The sequence below is a fragment of the Sinocyclocheilus anshuiensis genome, unplaced genomic scaffold (assembly GCF_001515605.1).
Source record: "Sinocyclocheilus anshuiensis isolate Anshui unplaced genomic scaffold, SAMN03320099.WGS_v1.1 scaffold319, whole genome shotgun sequence".
In the NCBI taxonomy this organism is placed as follows: Eukaryota; Metazoa; Chordata; class Actinopteri; order Cypriniformes; family Cyprinidae; genus Sinocyclocheilus; species Sinocyclocheilus anshuiensis.
Genome location: NW_015552566.1, coordinates 466,733 through 483,327, shown reverse-complemented (window position 1 = coordinate 483,327; position 16,595 = coordinate 466,733). Strand labels below are relative to the sequence as shown.

At 36.2% G+C, this 16,595-nt stretch overlaps 1 protein-coding gene across 1 annotated transcript in view; it reads right to left on the bottom strand.

The window, feature by feature from the left end:
- The window catches only part of LOC107664939 (membrane-associated phosphatidylinositol transfer protein 3-like), an 89,329-nt gene that overhangs the window by 56,924 nt on the left and 15,810 nt on the right, over positions 1 to 16,595 (bottom strand). Inside the window, exon 3 of the mRNA XM_016455638.1 lies at positions 9,297 to 9,401. Within this exon, the coding sequence (XP_016311124.1) occupies positions 9,297 to 9,401 (105 nt within the window). The remainder of the gene's footprint in view (positions 1 to 9,296; positions 9,402 to 16,595) is intronic.

Genomic DNA, 16,595 nt, shown 5'->3' with positions numbered 1-16,595 from the left:
ATAAACACATTTCATTACACCAAATACACAAAATAATGTTCTTTTTAGCAACATCATATGACCCCTTTAACTATTGAGCACATTAAAGTGGAGACAATTTTGTTGATTATAATAAGAGTGAATTAGTTTTACCACCTATTGTCCAGTGTAAGGATGGTGTTACTGAAGGTTTTTAACCTAAAAAAAGAGTTACTGTAGAAAATATAAAAATATAAAAAAATATATAATATAATAAAATACAATAAAATGAAAGGCACCTTCATATCTTTATTTTTAAGTATTATAATATGTTAGGTATGTGATAAATTATATAAGGTTTTAGTCATACAAAATACTCCTATTAATTACCTTCATCAAAAAATGAAAACATTGTTGATTTTTTTTTTCCTTCTTCAGTATTTTCAATATTTTGTTAGCGTAATTCAATAAATATTTAATGTAATGTAATAAATAGAGTTCTGGGTAAAGAGGAAATGCAAGACATAATAGATAAACTTAAGATGGGAAATTTTGTACTGAAGACAAAATTATTATTATTATACTTTTTTTTTTTTTTTGGTAGATGGTGATTTGAACAGCATACATAACCAACATCATGAAGGGCCAGACCATAATTCTTACTATTCATCTTAAACCATGTAATGTTGTAGTTAGCCAGCTGGCGAGTAATACCGTTTTATCTACTTGCCAAAGCCAATTTTTACTCCGCTTTAGCGCTTGGCAAGTGTTAATGTTGGACCCCAAACACATCGTTCTCAGAACAGCAGACTCTGTCACAGACTGGTATCAGTGTCCTTCAGCGCTGGCAGATATATACAAGTTGATACAGCAATCATGAGCTCAGACCTCCTCCTGTGCGAATACGCTGCATTAACACCTTATTATGGTCCTTTTCCTCCCTTTTCTATCTATCTTTCTCTCTGTGGAGTCATCGTATTGTTCCTAGTTTTGTGTGTCTTCAGTTATCCCTGCTTTAGGGCATTCTGTGGTTAAATGGAGAAAGAAAAGGAAAGAAAAGTAATTAAATGGGAATTAGCGTGTGAGGGAGATTGTGCCTACAAGAGGCATATGTTAAAAAAACGACTTGGCAGGAGCTTGCGTGGGGGAGAATACAGATGAGGTGTGTTCGAGTGTCTGGCTTTGGCGAAGCACGGAGAGGCCATGTCTGTGAGGAACTAGAAGTGACGTGAGTCTGTCAGCTATGGTCCCTCAGATAAGCTGAGAAGATAACGTGTGTGATTCGATCAGCCGACAGAGGCTAGGGCTCTTACTTTCTGCATTAATTAGTCGTCTATTCTAATTTATTCAGCTAGAGCTTGAGGTCTAATCAGAAACCGGACTGCATAGAGTTTGTTTATGTCACAACGCCATTGACTAGGTGATTAACATTTACTCATACTTGAGTAAAATGTTAAGGGGGAGAGGAACAGAAAGTGAAATATACAATATATTTCTGCCAGGCAAACACTCTGGACACTGAGATGCTGGCAGAATCAAAAGTCAACAAAGTTCAGATCAATATTTAGCTCAAGATCAAGATTTTATCGCTTTGTTTTAACTGTGGCCAAGTGGCTACATGACTGTTATATATTGTTGCTGTTGATGTTGGAGAGCTGCACAACTGGCCACAGCTTGGAAGACGTGGTCATAAATGAGATATGCAGGAAAATAATTTGTAAGTTAAATTATAAAAATATTTTATATGAACTTTGATTTTATTGCAATTATAATAATTAATAATATTATATATTATAACAACCAATCAATTCTCTTTCTGATAAAAAAGCACATTATAGATGGGAAAGCACCTGTAAATTAATTGCATTGGTCTACAATTATCACATGAAACTGCTCATAACAACATGAATTTCTCACACCAGGGATATTATCATTAACTAAAACTAAAAACATGTAAAAAATGTTGTCATTACTTGAAATAAAATAAAAATTAGCATCAAATAAGTTTTGGTATTTTATTTAATATTCATTATTTTCATTTATTTTAAGTACTAAAATAACTAAAACTAAAAATGTAATAAAATTTATAGATATATTTAAATAAATAAATAATTTCATATATGACACATCAAAATGACTAAAAACTGAACTAAAATTTAAAAAAGGGGTCATATGATGTTGCTAAAAAGAACATTATTTTGTGTATTTGTTGTAATGAAATGTGTTTATGCGGTTTAAGGTTCAAAAAACATTATTTTCCACATACTGTACATTATTGTTTCTCCTCTATGCCCCGCCTTTCTGAAACGCATCGATTTTTACAAAGCTCATCGTTCTGAAAAGTGAGTTGCGCTCTGATTGGCCAGCTATCCAGTGCGTTTTGAGCACACATCTGAATATTTGGGTTGAACTGTTCTGGAACAGTGTTGTAAATACAACTTAACCACTGATTTCTAGTCGTGTCCTCTTTTGGAAGGCCAAACAAAGTATTTTCGCTTTCGCAACGAAACACACAGCGTCTTCACAACATGGCGGCGGCGGTGGCAGCAACAATAAAGTTACTCCTTTCTTTGCGTGAACATTTGGGCGGCGTTATGCAAATCTTCCCAATCGTGACGTAGACGTGGGGGCGTGTTTAAATGAGGCGTTTTAGGAGGGCGTGGACCAGTCTTAACTTTTATAAAGAATATCTCTTTGGGTTTGAGACTTTAGTCTTTGCAACTTTAGGGATCTTAACTATTCACGAACAGATTGTAACACTCCTAAGAGAAAGGAAAACTTGAAATCGCATCATATGACCCCTTTAAAAAAAATCTAATTTAAAATATTAATAAAAACTCTCTCATTTTAGTATCATAATGATGCAAAATAATAACATTGAATCACTCTCAACTATAGTATCTCACAGAGGACAGATCTTTTGTGATTCTACCCCCAAAAATTTTTTATTAGCATTTTCCACTTTTCACACTTTTAAAGTGACACTTTCTCATTTATTCGGGTTTTTCAAAAAGTTAAAGTGGTGAATAATAAATATCTTGATTTTAAGGTGTTTTCACTTACTTTAATGCTGTTTTGTCTTATTTTAAATTATTTTAAAAAGTGGAAGTGGCCCCCTGGTTAAGAACCACTGTAGTAAGCACATCTAAGCTGCTGATTCAGAGGCAGCACAAATGTATGTACACAGATTCATAAGCATGGGAAAAATGCATAAATGAAGAAATCACTTCAAAACAGAGCTTCAGCTTTAAATCTCAAGTACTAACCTACTGGAGTCCATCATACTCACACTGATTGAATTCAATCAGTGGACAGAAAAGGAAAGTATAGAGGGCAACCCAGATAGAGGAGGTTGCTGGCTTCTGTCTGGTGTTTCTCTCCAAGGATTCATCAGGCTGTTTCGGTCTTCTCACCCAAGCTCTGCCAACAGGCCCCCTTACTCCTCGACTCCAACTTCCATCTGTGCTCACATAAACAATCACTGCCCTCACCCCGCTAAAACACATGCAATCAAGATGATTAGGCAATGCCAATGATTGAAAAGTAATTACTTGAAATAGTAAATGAGCAAAAACAAAACCTCAGCCCAGAGCTGCTGCATGGGGATGTAATTGGCTCCCAAGATGTGAGTTTATAGATTTACAGAGAGTGTCACAAAAGTCTCCAAATCCCTAATCTGTCTGGTGTGGCTCCAGCTGTCAGTTACGCATATGATTCCTTAAATAATCAGTTCGCCAATTAGGTCGTCAATTAGGTAGTCCTTAGGGAAGGCATTCCAGATCCTTTAGATCAGAGATTGATGAGATTTCTACCTGCGAGGAACTGCAATTAACTGGAGTGTCTGCTTTAAAGGTCCTAATGAGTCCCCATTAAAATGATTTATAGAATCATTATCATCTTGCTATGAAAAGTAAAAATGGTAGCATGGATAATACATAAGTCAAATTTTAAAAAGTACCTACTGCTTTTACATCAAGAGGAGCAGTTGGAATAAAAGCAATCCCTCAAACTCTGTAAGTTTAGAAGCCAGTCAAGTACAGCAGGACACAAAGAGCTTGTTTGACTGATGAAAAGCCAGATGGTATTCAGAAACAAAGAATAAAAGCTGCAGGTACTTCAGAGAAAAAAATAAATCATCACGTCTCTGGCTTATCTAACAAGCTGTATTGCTGATTTGACAAGATTTGACATCAATGGACTTTATATAAAGGACCATCAAAAAAAACTCTAGCTCATATTTAATGCAGAGAAAGGATATTTGAAAGAAATGTCTATCATTCTAGCCAAAGATATTGAACAGTCTACTCAGCCAATAACTTTGTGTGCCAAACAAACTGTGCTACACATGGGAGATGTGACCATTGATTTCAATCAAATTTGACATTAGGACATTGCAAAGCATGTTAAAAATGCAAAGCACAAATATTTATCCATAATAAAATTATAAAATAAAACACAGTAAAGAATAAGAAATTAAAATAAATACTTTTTAATTTTAATTATTTTTTTAAATTTCAGAAGTGAATAAAACACAAGTTTACCAACTTAAATAAAAAACAGTCTGTTTTTGAAACTGACATCTGTGCGAGTTGTTCTTTACACATCTCATTGCTACTGACAATGTACAATCGGCCTTTTTGCATGTGAAATGTCACTGAAATTTCACCATAATGACCACACCTTAGAATCTGACAATTTTCATAATGGCAGTGTGTTTATGATGCCTCAAAATGTTGCCTGCGTAGAAGGATTAACCAAATGTTCTGACAGCTAATTGTAATATTTGAAGGATGGATGCTGCAGGATGTCAATATTGGGCAGGAACCTACAGCTGTCACTCAAGTGTTCCCGTACGGCACACAGATCAATCCAGAATTTTACTCCAGGACAGGATCAGACAGCATCCAGACGGCTCTGCTGAACTCAAGCTGGCTGGAATCTGGACGAAAGGACCCCCCGCTAGCTGCATGTGAAAGTAGCTTCAATTAGCTTCAGTAGCTTTTCTAATTAACATCAGTCTTTAGCGCACCAGGTAGAAAGCCCCCTATTACACAGGATAATTAATCTGGAAACCTTGAGTGCCCACAGACTTCAGTGTACCTCCAACACTTAATCCTGTCAATAAAATGTCTCAACTGTAATGGACTATGGGGAAATAAGACTAGGATTCAATATAATTAATGCTAAGTTTAGAAACAGAAAATTTCCACTTGAAGAAAAGATTGAGAAGATATTAGGGCTAAGCGATATAGACATATAGTTATAGATAATGTCAATATCTTTTATTCTTTTGATGACTTTGTTTAAATGTTTCTATTTCAAATAAATGCTGTTCTTTTTAATTTTCTATTAATCAAAGATTCCTGGTAAAAAAAAAGATATCATGGTTTCAACAAATCATTAAACAGCACAACTGTTTTCAATAATAATAACAAGAAATGTTTCTGGAGAACAAAATCAGCATATTAGAATGATTTCTAAAGGATCATGAGACACCAAATATAATATAAATATAATATTTCACACTATTATTGTTTTTACTGTATTTTTATCAAATAAATACAGCCTTTATGCACATAAGAGACTTTCAAAACATCACAAAAATCTTATACATTCCTTATTATAATTTTTTTTTTTTAAATATATATAGGTTATTTGATGAGAAAAAAAAAGAGTGAACCAGATTAACCATTTCAATCAGTCATTGTAGCAAAGAAAGAAATATAATAACTAAATATACTTTTGCTATTTTTCCTGCATTTCTTTTTACAATATCAATATATATAACTATATATATAAAGGATATAAAGGTGGGATATTTTTTTCTAATGAAAGAGTGCATTTCTCATCTTTGTGATTATAAAATAATTGAAGGAAACAAACTATGGTTATTTATTGAATATTTCGAACAATTGAAATCAAAGCATACATTTCTTGAAATGAAAACATCTTATGAAAAAAGTCACATTTCAGTTTTAATGTAAAAAGGATATTTTCACACTAAAAATATGTAAAAAGCATATTTTTACGCAGCTCTGGTTGCTTAGATGCCTCGGTGTTCGAGTTCTATGTTGCTTCCATGCCGCTTACTGGACAGAGTCACGTGACTACACACGCTGTATGTTTTTAAGGGGAAAGTCAGGGTTGCCAGTTCGGGCTGCAGCCACGGGTTGATTATTAGTCTGATTTTTTATTAAAACAATCGCCCTTAATGTGATTTTGAGGATTAACAAAATTATTCTAATTTCCTGCAGACATGAACCTGCATGTAGAATTAATATTCAATTTTTTCGGTATAATGAGTGCATTTCTTTTGGACTGGGTCATAGTATTAATCACAGCATTGGTCTTGAAAGAAGCATTTACGCATGATGAGCAAGGGACCGCCTAAAGCTAACATCGCTTTCATCTTGCAGGAAGAAGTATTGTGGCACAAGACACTCGAAAACGAAGCTGATAGGGGCTTGGTGGGGTCAACGCCTGCCTCTGACTTAGCTCATTTATCGCTGTCGCATCAGCTTAAGTGTCCATCCCCCTGAGTGCCGTCCAATAGACCAATCATATTGCACACGGGAGGAAAACAAAAATGTGAGAAATGGCCACCTGAATAATTGAGGCGAAGGGTGAATTATCTTGAGCAATACTAGCATGCACAGTCTGAGGTAAAATGCCATTTTCCATGAACGATGCCAAAAGTATGTGGAACACAGGACAACAAAAAGCTCAGAGAACTCAATAATATATGGGAATGTCATGTTGTTATGGAAATTGACATCTGGTTGTGTGTTAGGCGGATGGATTTACATCACCAGTATCACTCAATATGGAAAAGTAAATCGATACGTAATAGCTGTGTAATTGCATATGCCACAGGCAGTAAATCACAGGAGAGAGCAACATTTTGTACATAAATTCGATTGGGACGTATCAGCTACTACACGAGTAAACCTTGCACAAATGTACACTATCCTCCTTCCACGTTACACTGAACAAATGCCAGCAGAGAAACTAAATATAACACAAGAAGAGCACTAAGCAGAATACATCTCAGCAGCATTAGCGTGAAGCTAAGAGCCTCTTTAAGTTTTCACAAATGTATGGACGTTTACACAAAGAACATGACATATTAATAAATATGGCTAAAAACTAAGGCTGAAAGCAACTTCAAAAAGCTCCAAGCAGCGAGTAAGTGAAGAATCCTGATGTTTACTTCACTAATGACTCATGCTAGCTAACTCTTACCATTACAAGAATAGACTAGATAAGAACAAAGAGTAAGAAAAATCAATGGAGACAGCTGAGGCATGATGCTGCTTAATGAAGCCTGACGTCTGTTTCCTCTGGTTTCATGGCAAAAATGAAAAATTACAGATTTGTTTGGCAAGCAGCTGGTTGAACAATTTCCGTGACATGGGTGGTTAATGTAAAACATAATGAGATGTGTTATAAAATGCCATTTCAGATTACAGCCTCCTTTGTTTCTCGAGGATATGAGCTAGAGATGTGCATTTGGGTCATTTTGACTGCTCGAGTCCTCCGGGTGAGGTTGGTGGCTAGCTGGTTATGTTCATATGTATCAAGACTGATGTCTCCGGCCACTGCTTCAAGGATTAGTTCACTTCCATAATAAGAAATGCCTGGTTATTTACTCATTCCAATGTCATCCAAGATGTTCATGTCTTTCTTTCCTCAGTCGAAAAGAAATTAAAGTTTTTGAGGAAAACATTTCAGAATTTTTCTCCATGTAGTGGACTTCAACCAAAGTCCCTTTAAGGCAAGTCATGTCACTCGGCGGCCATCTTTGAAACGCCTCTTGGGCATGCAAGTGCAGCTCATATCTCTTTGAATAGGGAAACATCAAGTTCTCCAAAACTGTTCACCAAGCTTATGATTAAATTTCATATTTGAAATCACCAATGATATCTGACAGCAACTGTCTTATAAAAGTTGTTTATGCTGCTCAAATGGCGTTAAAAAAAAGCTTATTTTTTGGGCTAGACCAGCCAGTGCGCATGCAAAGTCCTAAACGCACGTCTCATAATGCTGACTGTTTCTATAGCAACCGGGACTTCTAACGGCAGCTGCAGTGACGCGCTGACTTTACTGATTAGCGATTGGCTCTTTTGCTCAGAAGGCGGGGCTTTGTTCGATAGAGCGGCCATATTGAGTGTTGCATTTTTCCCCATTCAAAACTATACGAGTGACACGTCTTGGGTATTCTATAGTCTTTGACTTCAACAGGGACCAATGGGTTGAAGGCCCAAACTGCAGTTTCAATGCAGCTTCAGAGGGCTCTAAACAATCCCAGCCGAGAAATTAAGGGTCTTATCTAAAGAAACGATCTGTCATTTTTTTTTAAATAAAAAAAATGTATATACTTTTTAACCACAAATGCTTGTCTTGCACTAGCTCGACTTCACTCATTACGTAGCCACGTTGGGAAGATCACGCGTGACATAGGCGGAAGTACTGACTCAGTGTTTACAAAGCGAACGTGCAAAGACTAAATCAAACGCCCTTTACAGAAAAAAGGTAAAACAACGATGTCGGATGATTTTGAAGCTAGAGGAGAAAATCAGATGGAGTTCAATACTACTTCTGCCTACATCACCGTTGGTCCCTGTTGAAGTCAACTATATGGAAAAAAAACCTGGAATGTTTTCCTCAAAAACCTTTTTAATAAACTAAATTTATTTTAGACTGAAGAAAGAAAGACATGAACATCTTGGATGACATGGATGTGAATAAATTATCAGGAAATTTTTATTCTGGAAGTGAACTAATCCTTTCATGTCTCTCACCACAAACAATGTATTTTTAAGTGTGTATTTTTAAGTTAAAAATACTTTTAAAAACTTAATTTACGTCATTTCATCTTTTCATTTCATCTAACACATTTGAGCACTGTTGTGGTCTCAGTGACTGTGTACAGTGTCTTTCCTAACCACAAAGTACAACCTAAACGCCCCTTAAATAACCAAGTTCACCCAAAAATGAAAAAACATTTACTCATTCTCATTTTGTTCCAACCAACATCCAAAGATGATTTTTTGAAGAATGTTGGTAACCAAACAGTTTTAGTGACCAAAAAATATCTTCTTTTCAATATTCACTTTTTCAAATGTCATACAGGTTTGGAATGACATGAGGGAGAATATATAAACTATCCCATTAGACCCACACCATCAGTCTCGGGTACACCCAGATGCCCATCTAAATGTTTTTACCACTGCAGAACATTTGTAGTATCTTCATGTAATATACATAAACCATGAATTTTAATATACGAAGTACGATTGATGACAGGAACCATAACATTTCCATTTATGAGCTCTTACCCTGCGTCTGGTCGATGTGGCCCAGGGTTTCTATCTGTTCAACGAGATCATTAGAGTTCCACTGACTCATGCCCAAAAGCATGGCTGTCTTCCCCTCCAGCACCTCTGAAAGAAATCACACACAAACACACATTCAATGAGAGCAGCATATGATGAGGATGAGACAATCAATCATTTAGCTCATCGGCAGGATAATGCTATGCTCATTTCAGCTGGAATGCAGCAGTACATCAAAGACTATTAACATTCATCGAATTATCTTTAAATACAGCTAGAGCCATAAAGTGATGTTCGTCTAATGAGCACAGAGCGAACGATCAACCACTCCGCCGGTACTTGTGAGACAGCCCCTGAGTGCTTGATGGAGGACTCGGCTGTGTGGTTCACAGCGTGTGACAGCAAACTGCAAGCCCAATGCCATGTCGGATCTCGCTGGGCCAATATTTCAGTGTGGAAGAGAGGTTGTGACAGGGCTCTGTCAGGACTGCTCGTCTGCGCCACCCGCTTGAGCCCATCGGCCGCTGTTTGTTGCATGCTATTCGCTAGACTGTCAATTGAATTGGTTTTTGAGTTGGCTCAAACAAGAGTATACAAACATACACATGCACGCTCACAGAAACAATGTGAGGGAAGCTCGGAGTTGAGAGATGAAGGGTTTTAAATCATAATCCAAATACTGGCAGTTACTGAGTCGTGTCAAATGGAACGGCGCTTAGAGAGAGCAGGAAGAACATAGATCTTCTGAAGTGTGAAATGTGCTTAGCACAAAGAAGAGCAACGACAGCAGCCCGGCTCCTGAAGGAGGAAACAACCACCTATTTCACTAAATAAAATATAAACTGCTAACGCACAAGGGTCTGCCGCAAGGCTCACTGAGAAAGGATGACAGCAAAAAGTGGGAGTTAAAAGGAGAAAAAGAGAGAATAAGAACAATGTACTGTAAAAATGTGGGAACGTGCTTTCAGAAAGAAAGTGGATGAGCTTTGCAGAAGATTTCATTTTAAAGTATTCAGTGTAATCTGCACAATTATGAAAAAAGTTCATGTTATGTACATTAAATTATTGGATACTAGTTACTATGGAAGTTAGGGATGTGCAAAACTACTGACTTTTATGGTTTTTATGAAAAGACGTAACAAAATGCATTTTTAGGGTTGTCAAAGTAACATATAAAAAATATTTATTTAGAAAACCACCTTAGACTTGAATCAAATTTGAAAATATTTATCTTCAGATTTATATATCTAACATTAAAACAGGGCAGAAAAGGATCAAGATAAACAGTTAAAATAATAAAAAGTTTATATTTATAATAAAATATAATAATTACATTACATTTAAAATAAAATTGTAATAAAATAAATATTAAAATTACTTGCTTTAGCTTCAGTACAGTAAGAATATAAGAGTCAAAACACACAGTATTAACTTGAAACATCACCTTAAAACACAATGTAACTCATGATGAAAAAAATGACAGCCAAATCTGAATTTGTACACAGATCAACAATTTAAAAATATCACAGAACAATGTGCAACACTTCAATAGACTAACAGACAGAGATATTCAGCAAATAAATTCTCTTTTATTATACAAAACTATCATAGAGCTCAAAAAACAGAGCTGAATTGCGTAACAACTGGAACGCTGCTCACAGCAGGAGATCTGAAGTCTGACCATAATTGCCCTGAAATGTATTGTTGAAGGCGGAGTGTTTGTTAAACAAGCCGCGCTTGATGCCTGTAGCAGCAGTGCTTTAAAGAGAATGAATTTAGGGAATGAAGAAACTTCTCAGAGAATTTATTCTGCTGACAGTCTAACAGGAAGTGTAAAACACTGCCAGCAAGATAAATCAATTTCTAAGAAGTTCTCTCTTGATTTACCCCTTTAAAAGCACATTTATAAAATACTAAAACAAAAGTTTTACTATTTTAAGTAGTCAACCTCACTAGACAAACATCCTGACCTATCTCTAATGAAGGTGTATAAAACAATCCCTGAGTAACTCAAAATTGTTTCACAAAAAAGTGCATGAAACAGTGACTGAAAGGAGAAAAAGAAGAAAGACAAGCAAAGTGCATTAAGGTGGGGAAACATTTTGATTGGAGGTTATTAAAAGAGATTTTAAAAAAGGAATTTTTTTCACGAATTCTAGAAAGACCTGATGAGGTAATGAGTTCATGGAGGCCCAGAGCTTATCCATTAACATTCTTCAACTCTTCTTTTACTTTTAAATACAGACAAAGATAGGCATCAAAGGACATGTCCGTGTAGGCTGAAAGATGGGCAAATACTGGTGGATTTCAGCTGATCCTATTTCCAATTCTCTCCTACAAACATCTTCAGTATATGAACCAAATTTGCAACTCAAGCCTGTCGTGAGTCTATATTTTCCTTGTAAATTACATTTATGTGTACTTTCAAAGCAAGATCATGTTATTGCAAACCCATATGACTTTCTTTTTTCAGTAGAACACAACAGGAAATGTTAGGCAAAATGACAGCCTCTGTCACAATTCACATTCATCGTATGGAAATAAAATGCAAACCTATAGTCAGCTTCATTAAAAGTTAAAAGTAGTAAAACAAGGAGCATTTTTCCATGACCAGAATATGACCGTAGATGCCTGTGGCTGTCTAGAGGCAAAGAACATAAGACAGCGTTGTCTGTCTGACACAGTTTCAGGAAAACAGGCTTTTCCTGGAAAATCTTCCAAATGAAGGCCCATATTTGGTTATGAAAATCACACGTCTTGACCTTCTTCCCAACACTGGGGTTTAAAACTCCAACTCAAATACGAAGAAGAAATGTCTTTTTCTTATGCGATTGGCTGTGACAGTTTTGTAACTTGGACACGTATCTATGTATGCCACAATTTAACATTTAACAAACCAACGTTGCATATGAATTCAAATAAAAGACAAGCTGTCAACTCTCAGATGGCTAATGATATTCAAAAAATCAATACTGATGCTAAGATGCTGCTGTTTTCAATTAACAGGGTCTTTATATTAAAATGTAAGGTAACATGATTTTCAGATATGCTTTATAATCTGACAGTGGTTATAAATAGCCAGTTTCTTAGTTGATTTGTCAGTGCAGATGAATCTTGTGTACAAAGGGCCCAGGGCTACCCGACTACAGAGAGCAATCAATGCAACAGAAAAACACTTCAGCTCAAAATGCAAAGCCAATTAGCATTAAGAGTCACAATGAATGACTGCGAATGCTTACAGCAATCTGTCTCCAGCTGAAATTTACACAGTTTTAAATGAGGGTCCAATCTTACTCCAGGCTGTACAAATGGGCTCTGTTTAAGCACACTCTGACAAATCTCATTACTCAAATGCACACGCTCCAATAACAGACCTGAATGAGCCTCCTTAGACATTTGCCAACATGTCAGTTAAAAACGATTCTGAACGCACTCATTCATAATCTAAACAGCTTTGTCCTTAAACACCCCATGACAACACTTTTCCAGCACAGTGTGAAGTATTTGCTATTAAAAGTTGGTTGGGACAAATTGATTTGGATGAATGGATGAAATTTCAGCATCCATTTGCATTTTCAAGTTTTACTTGCATTTGGCGCTTAGGCCCTGGTCCCACGTCTCAGGTTGCATTCTACAGAGAGACACTCCATGATGCGACTTGAAGGAGATCAACCCAGCGGATATGAGAGGCATGAACAGGGCAAGTGAGAGTCTGACACGCGTGAAAGGGGCTCATGTGTCACGGAGGTGAAGGCAGGCTGACAAAGCTGGAACCGTGATGAGCCTCAATTTCCCTGCCGCTCGGCGCTCTGATCATCTGTAGCGCACACTGACTGACAGGGGTCAATCTCACAGGTCAGTGAAGAGGAGTCAACAACAGCCAGTCGCAGAGAGTATCCACACAGACCTGCATAGACGTATATCCACACACACAACCTCTGTGATTTCACAAACACACCTTTGCAGTGTCGCTCACACAAAAAGCCATTAAGTTTGCACTCCAAGCCTGAGCCAAAACACTTGACTGTGCCTCTCCTGACAAAAGTGATTGCTAAACAAACCCTCAGCCACTAGAAAACAACATTTAAGTGTGTACAACATTTCTTTTGTCATTTCTGAATTCTCACAGGTCACAACAAGTCTACAAATGACACTCAGTGGAGACAATTATCTACAATGCTTAGTTTGAATCATGACAAATTTAATTCTTTAGAAAACTACATTTACTAGGAGTAGAAATAATCTCAATTTCAGAAGGACTACACAACCTTTTATTTATTTTTTACAATAATTCCTATCTCATATGACTACACTACCTTTCAAATGTTTGGGTTCAGTAAGATGTGTTTGAAAGGAGTCTCTCATGCTCACCAAGGCTGCATTTATTTGATTTACTAAAAAAAAAAAAAGATTTTCTTTAAACTGACTTTATTATATAAGAAAAGCTTTATTTGAAATAAAAATCTTTTTAAAATTTAAATGTATTTACTTCCACTTAGTTTAGGTCAATTTAATGTGTCCTTACAAAATAAAAGTAATAGTTTCTTTAAAAAAAAAACACTGACCCTAACCTTTTGAATGGTAGAATATTTCAAAACTACAATTCAAACTAACTCATTGATCACAGCAGGAGAAAGCAAATATAATCACCTTTATTTATAACTATATTGAAATAAAGTTTGGCAGTCACTGTCATAGTCATTAATAAACAACTTGGTGTTGGTCCCTCTGTGCCTGCAGCCTTGGTCATCCTCTCAGCATATTCGCTATAATGCACTGTGACAGTATAATACATTTCTTCAAAGTGCCTTTAAGGCAAGTCCTTTCAGTCAGTGGTCATCTTGGTAATGCACTTGGGCAGTTATTTTCTATGTGGGCAATAGTGTCACCATACTGTTCTAGAGTAAACAAACCCTCCCATTATTATCATTCAAGAATAATGCTAATACAAAACATTTATTTTGACAGCTGCTATATTAAGCGTCATGATTTCTCACTTTTCTCGATCATTTTTCTACAAGTGATCTCGTCTTTCATGCTAAATCTTCTCTAAGCTGAGAAAAAAAACTACTATAGTGTGAAAACCCTTTGCATCAATCAAGCTCATATATACACTGCTTTTCTAATTTTGGGGGTTGGTAAGAATTTTTGAATGTCTTTGAAATAAATAAACAAACAAACAAAACAACCTTCCATTTTCTATTTTATTATGTATCTTATTCCTGAGGTCAAAACTGTACTTTCAGCAGCCATTATTACATTTTTTATTCCATTATTCTACATGATTGTTTGAAAATGAAAGAGATAGTTCACACAAAAATGAATATTCTGTCATTAATTACTCGCCCTCATGTCATTCCAAACCTGTAAGACCTTCATTCTTATTCGGAACACAAATTAAGATATTTTTGACAAAATCCGAGAGCTCTCTGACCCTCCATAGACAGCTTGAGGTGGATTTTGACTTGTGTGAAAAAGGGTTAATGCGAATAATGGAAGATGGAAACGCATTTGCCGAATAAATTCCTCCATGCGAATCAAAAAAGTCATGTGACTTTGCGCTATGGGATGGTAAAACCTGACTAACCAGCAGACTGATCTCGTTCCACAGCATCCGAAATATTGTTATGGTCATTCTGAAATGCCAGAGCAAAGTCTGTGGTCAAAGTATTTATGTATAATTGCCTCCCAGAACAGTCTTAAACAACTGCGTTCCCAAACAGCAGGCATCCACCTCCAAAAGCAATGACCACATTTATTTTGTTTCGTCTGCTCGCTCTGAGGCGCAAGTAATTTAATTATATATGAAAATGATTATATTCAGTGGCTTCTCCTACGTTTCTTAGTGATTTACAGAGCCAGTTTATCAGGAAGTGAAGATTTTGTTCTCTTTGATTTGTTGGATGGAAACAGTGCTTGTTCACAAATGTTTTATGCGATATTACAATTTTGCGTATAAGTTAAATTCACAACTTTGGATGGAATCTCGGCTACTGTCAGTTTTGATGAATTTGATTTTTTTTTTTAAAAGTGCAACATTTTGAATGGTAGTGCATATAACAAAAATGCAAATTCATCTAAACAAAGCCTAATGATGGAATATAATAAAAACCAGCCAAAAACACATTAGGGAACTATCTGGCATGTTCCCCATTCCATCCCGCTGTAACATCTGGACTTTAATTGATGTTCTGTGTTGTGTGGTAAAGTGGGGGGGCTCATTAAGAATGAATGAGAAATGTGTCTCATGAAAGTTAGATGTGGAAACATGCAGGATACTGATTACATTATACACTGCTACAACCCACTCTTACATTTTTACTAATGTGGGGTAGACAGACACAAGAGCTCATGTGAATAAATTATAAAGCTGAATAATTTCATTTTGAACACCAAATCAAAGTAACTAATTTGCAGATGCGACTCAAGAGACTATGTGATCTTGTTCGCACCTCTAATGGAGAATCCCCTGTTTTAGTCACACCTCCATTCACTGACCAAATGTTAGCAGCTGCTCTGGGACTCGACTGCCACAGGTTTGAACAGCACATAGTATGGTGCAAAAAACAGCACCTTATCTTCCTAATACACATTTTTCAATGTATGATTTAACCATGCATGTTATTCCAAATACAAACATCCTGTGTCATAAGATGTTTTTGTTTTGTTTTTGTTTTTTTTGGTAAACTAGTATGAAATAAGTCACATTAGTGAAAACAAAATGGGTTGCTTGAGTACAAAACTTATCCTCACGTTGCATGGTAAGTTGCTTTGGATAATAGCGTCAGCTAAATGTAAATGCTCCCTATAGAAAGTGTAGCATCTGGACCAATCAGACACACCATTTTTCATTTGATTTAACAAATCAATTATTCATTAGATTAACAAATAATCACAGACCCCTCACCCAATAAACATGCTGGGTGCCAGGATGTCTGCGAACGACCACAGGCCACTGGTCACCATGGCAACCACGACATCTTTTGCTAGACCAGATACACTTTACGACCTAATGGCATGTTGAGAGTTCATCCTTTCACTACATTTTCCATAGGAAAGACAAAATGCACAGTAAAAATGGACTCTTCTCTAATTAATTCATAGGAAAACCTTTCTTTGAATGAACACACATATCCTTCAGGTCACTGTGTATGTTGTTACTGTCCTTGTATATTGTCTCTTATATTGTATACTGTTTTATGCAGGCTTATGATAGAACCACTCGTTCATGTCATCTTACCTATATGTAATCCTACCATGTTTAGTATCTATGAATTCGTCTTCTGATGATCTAAACGAGAG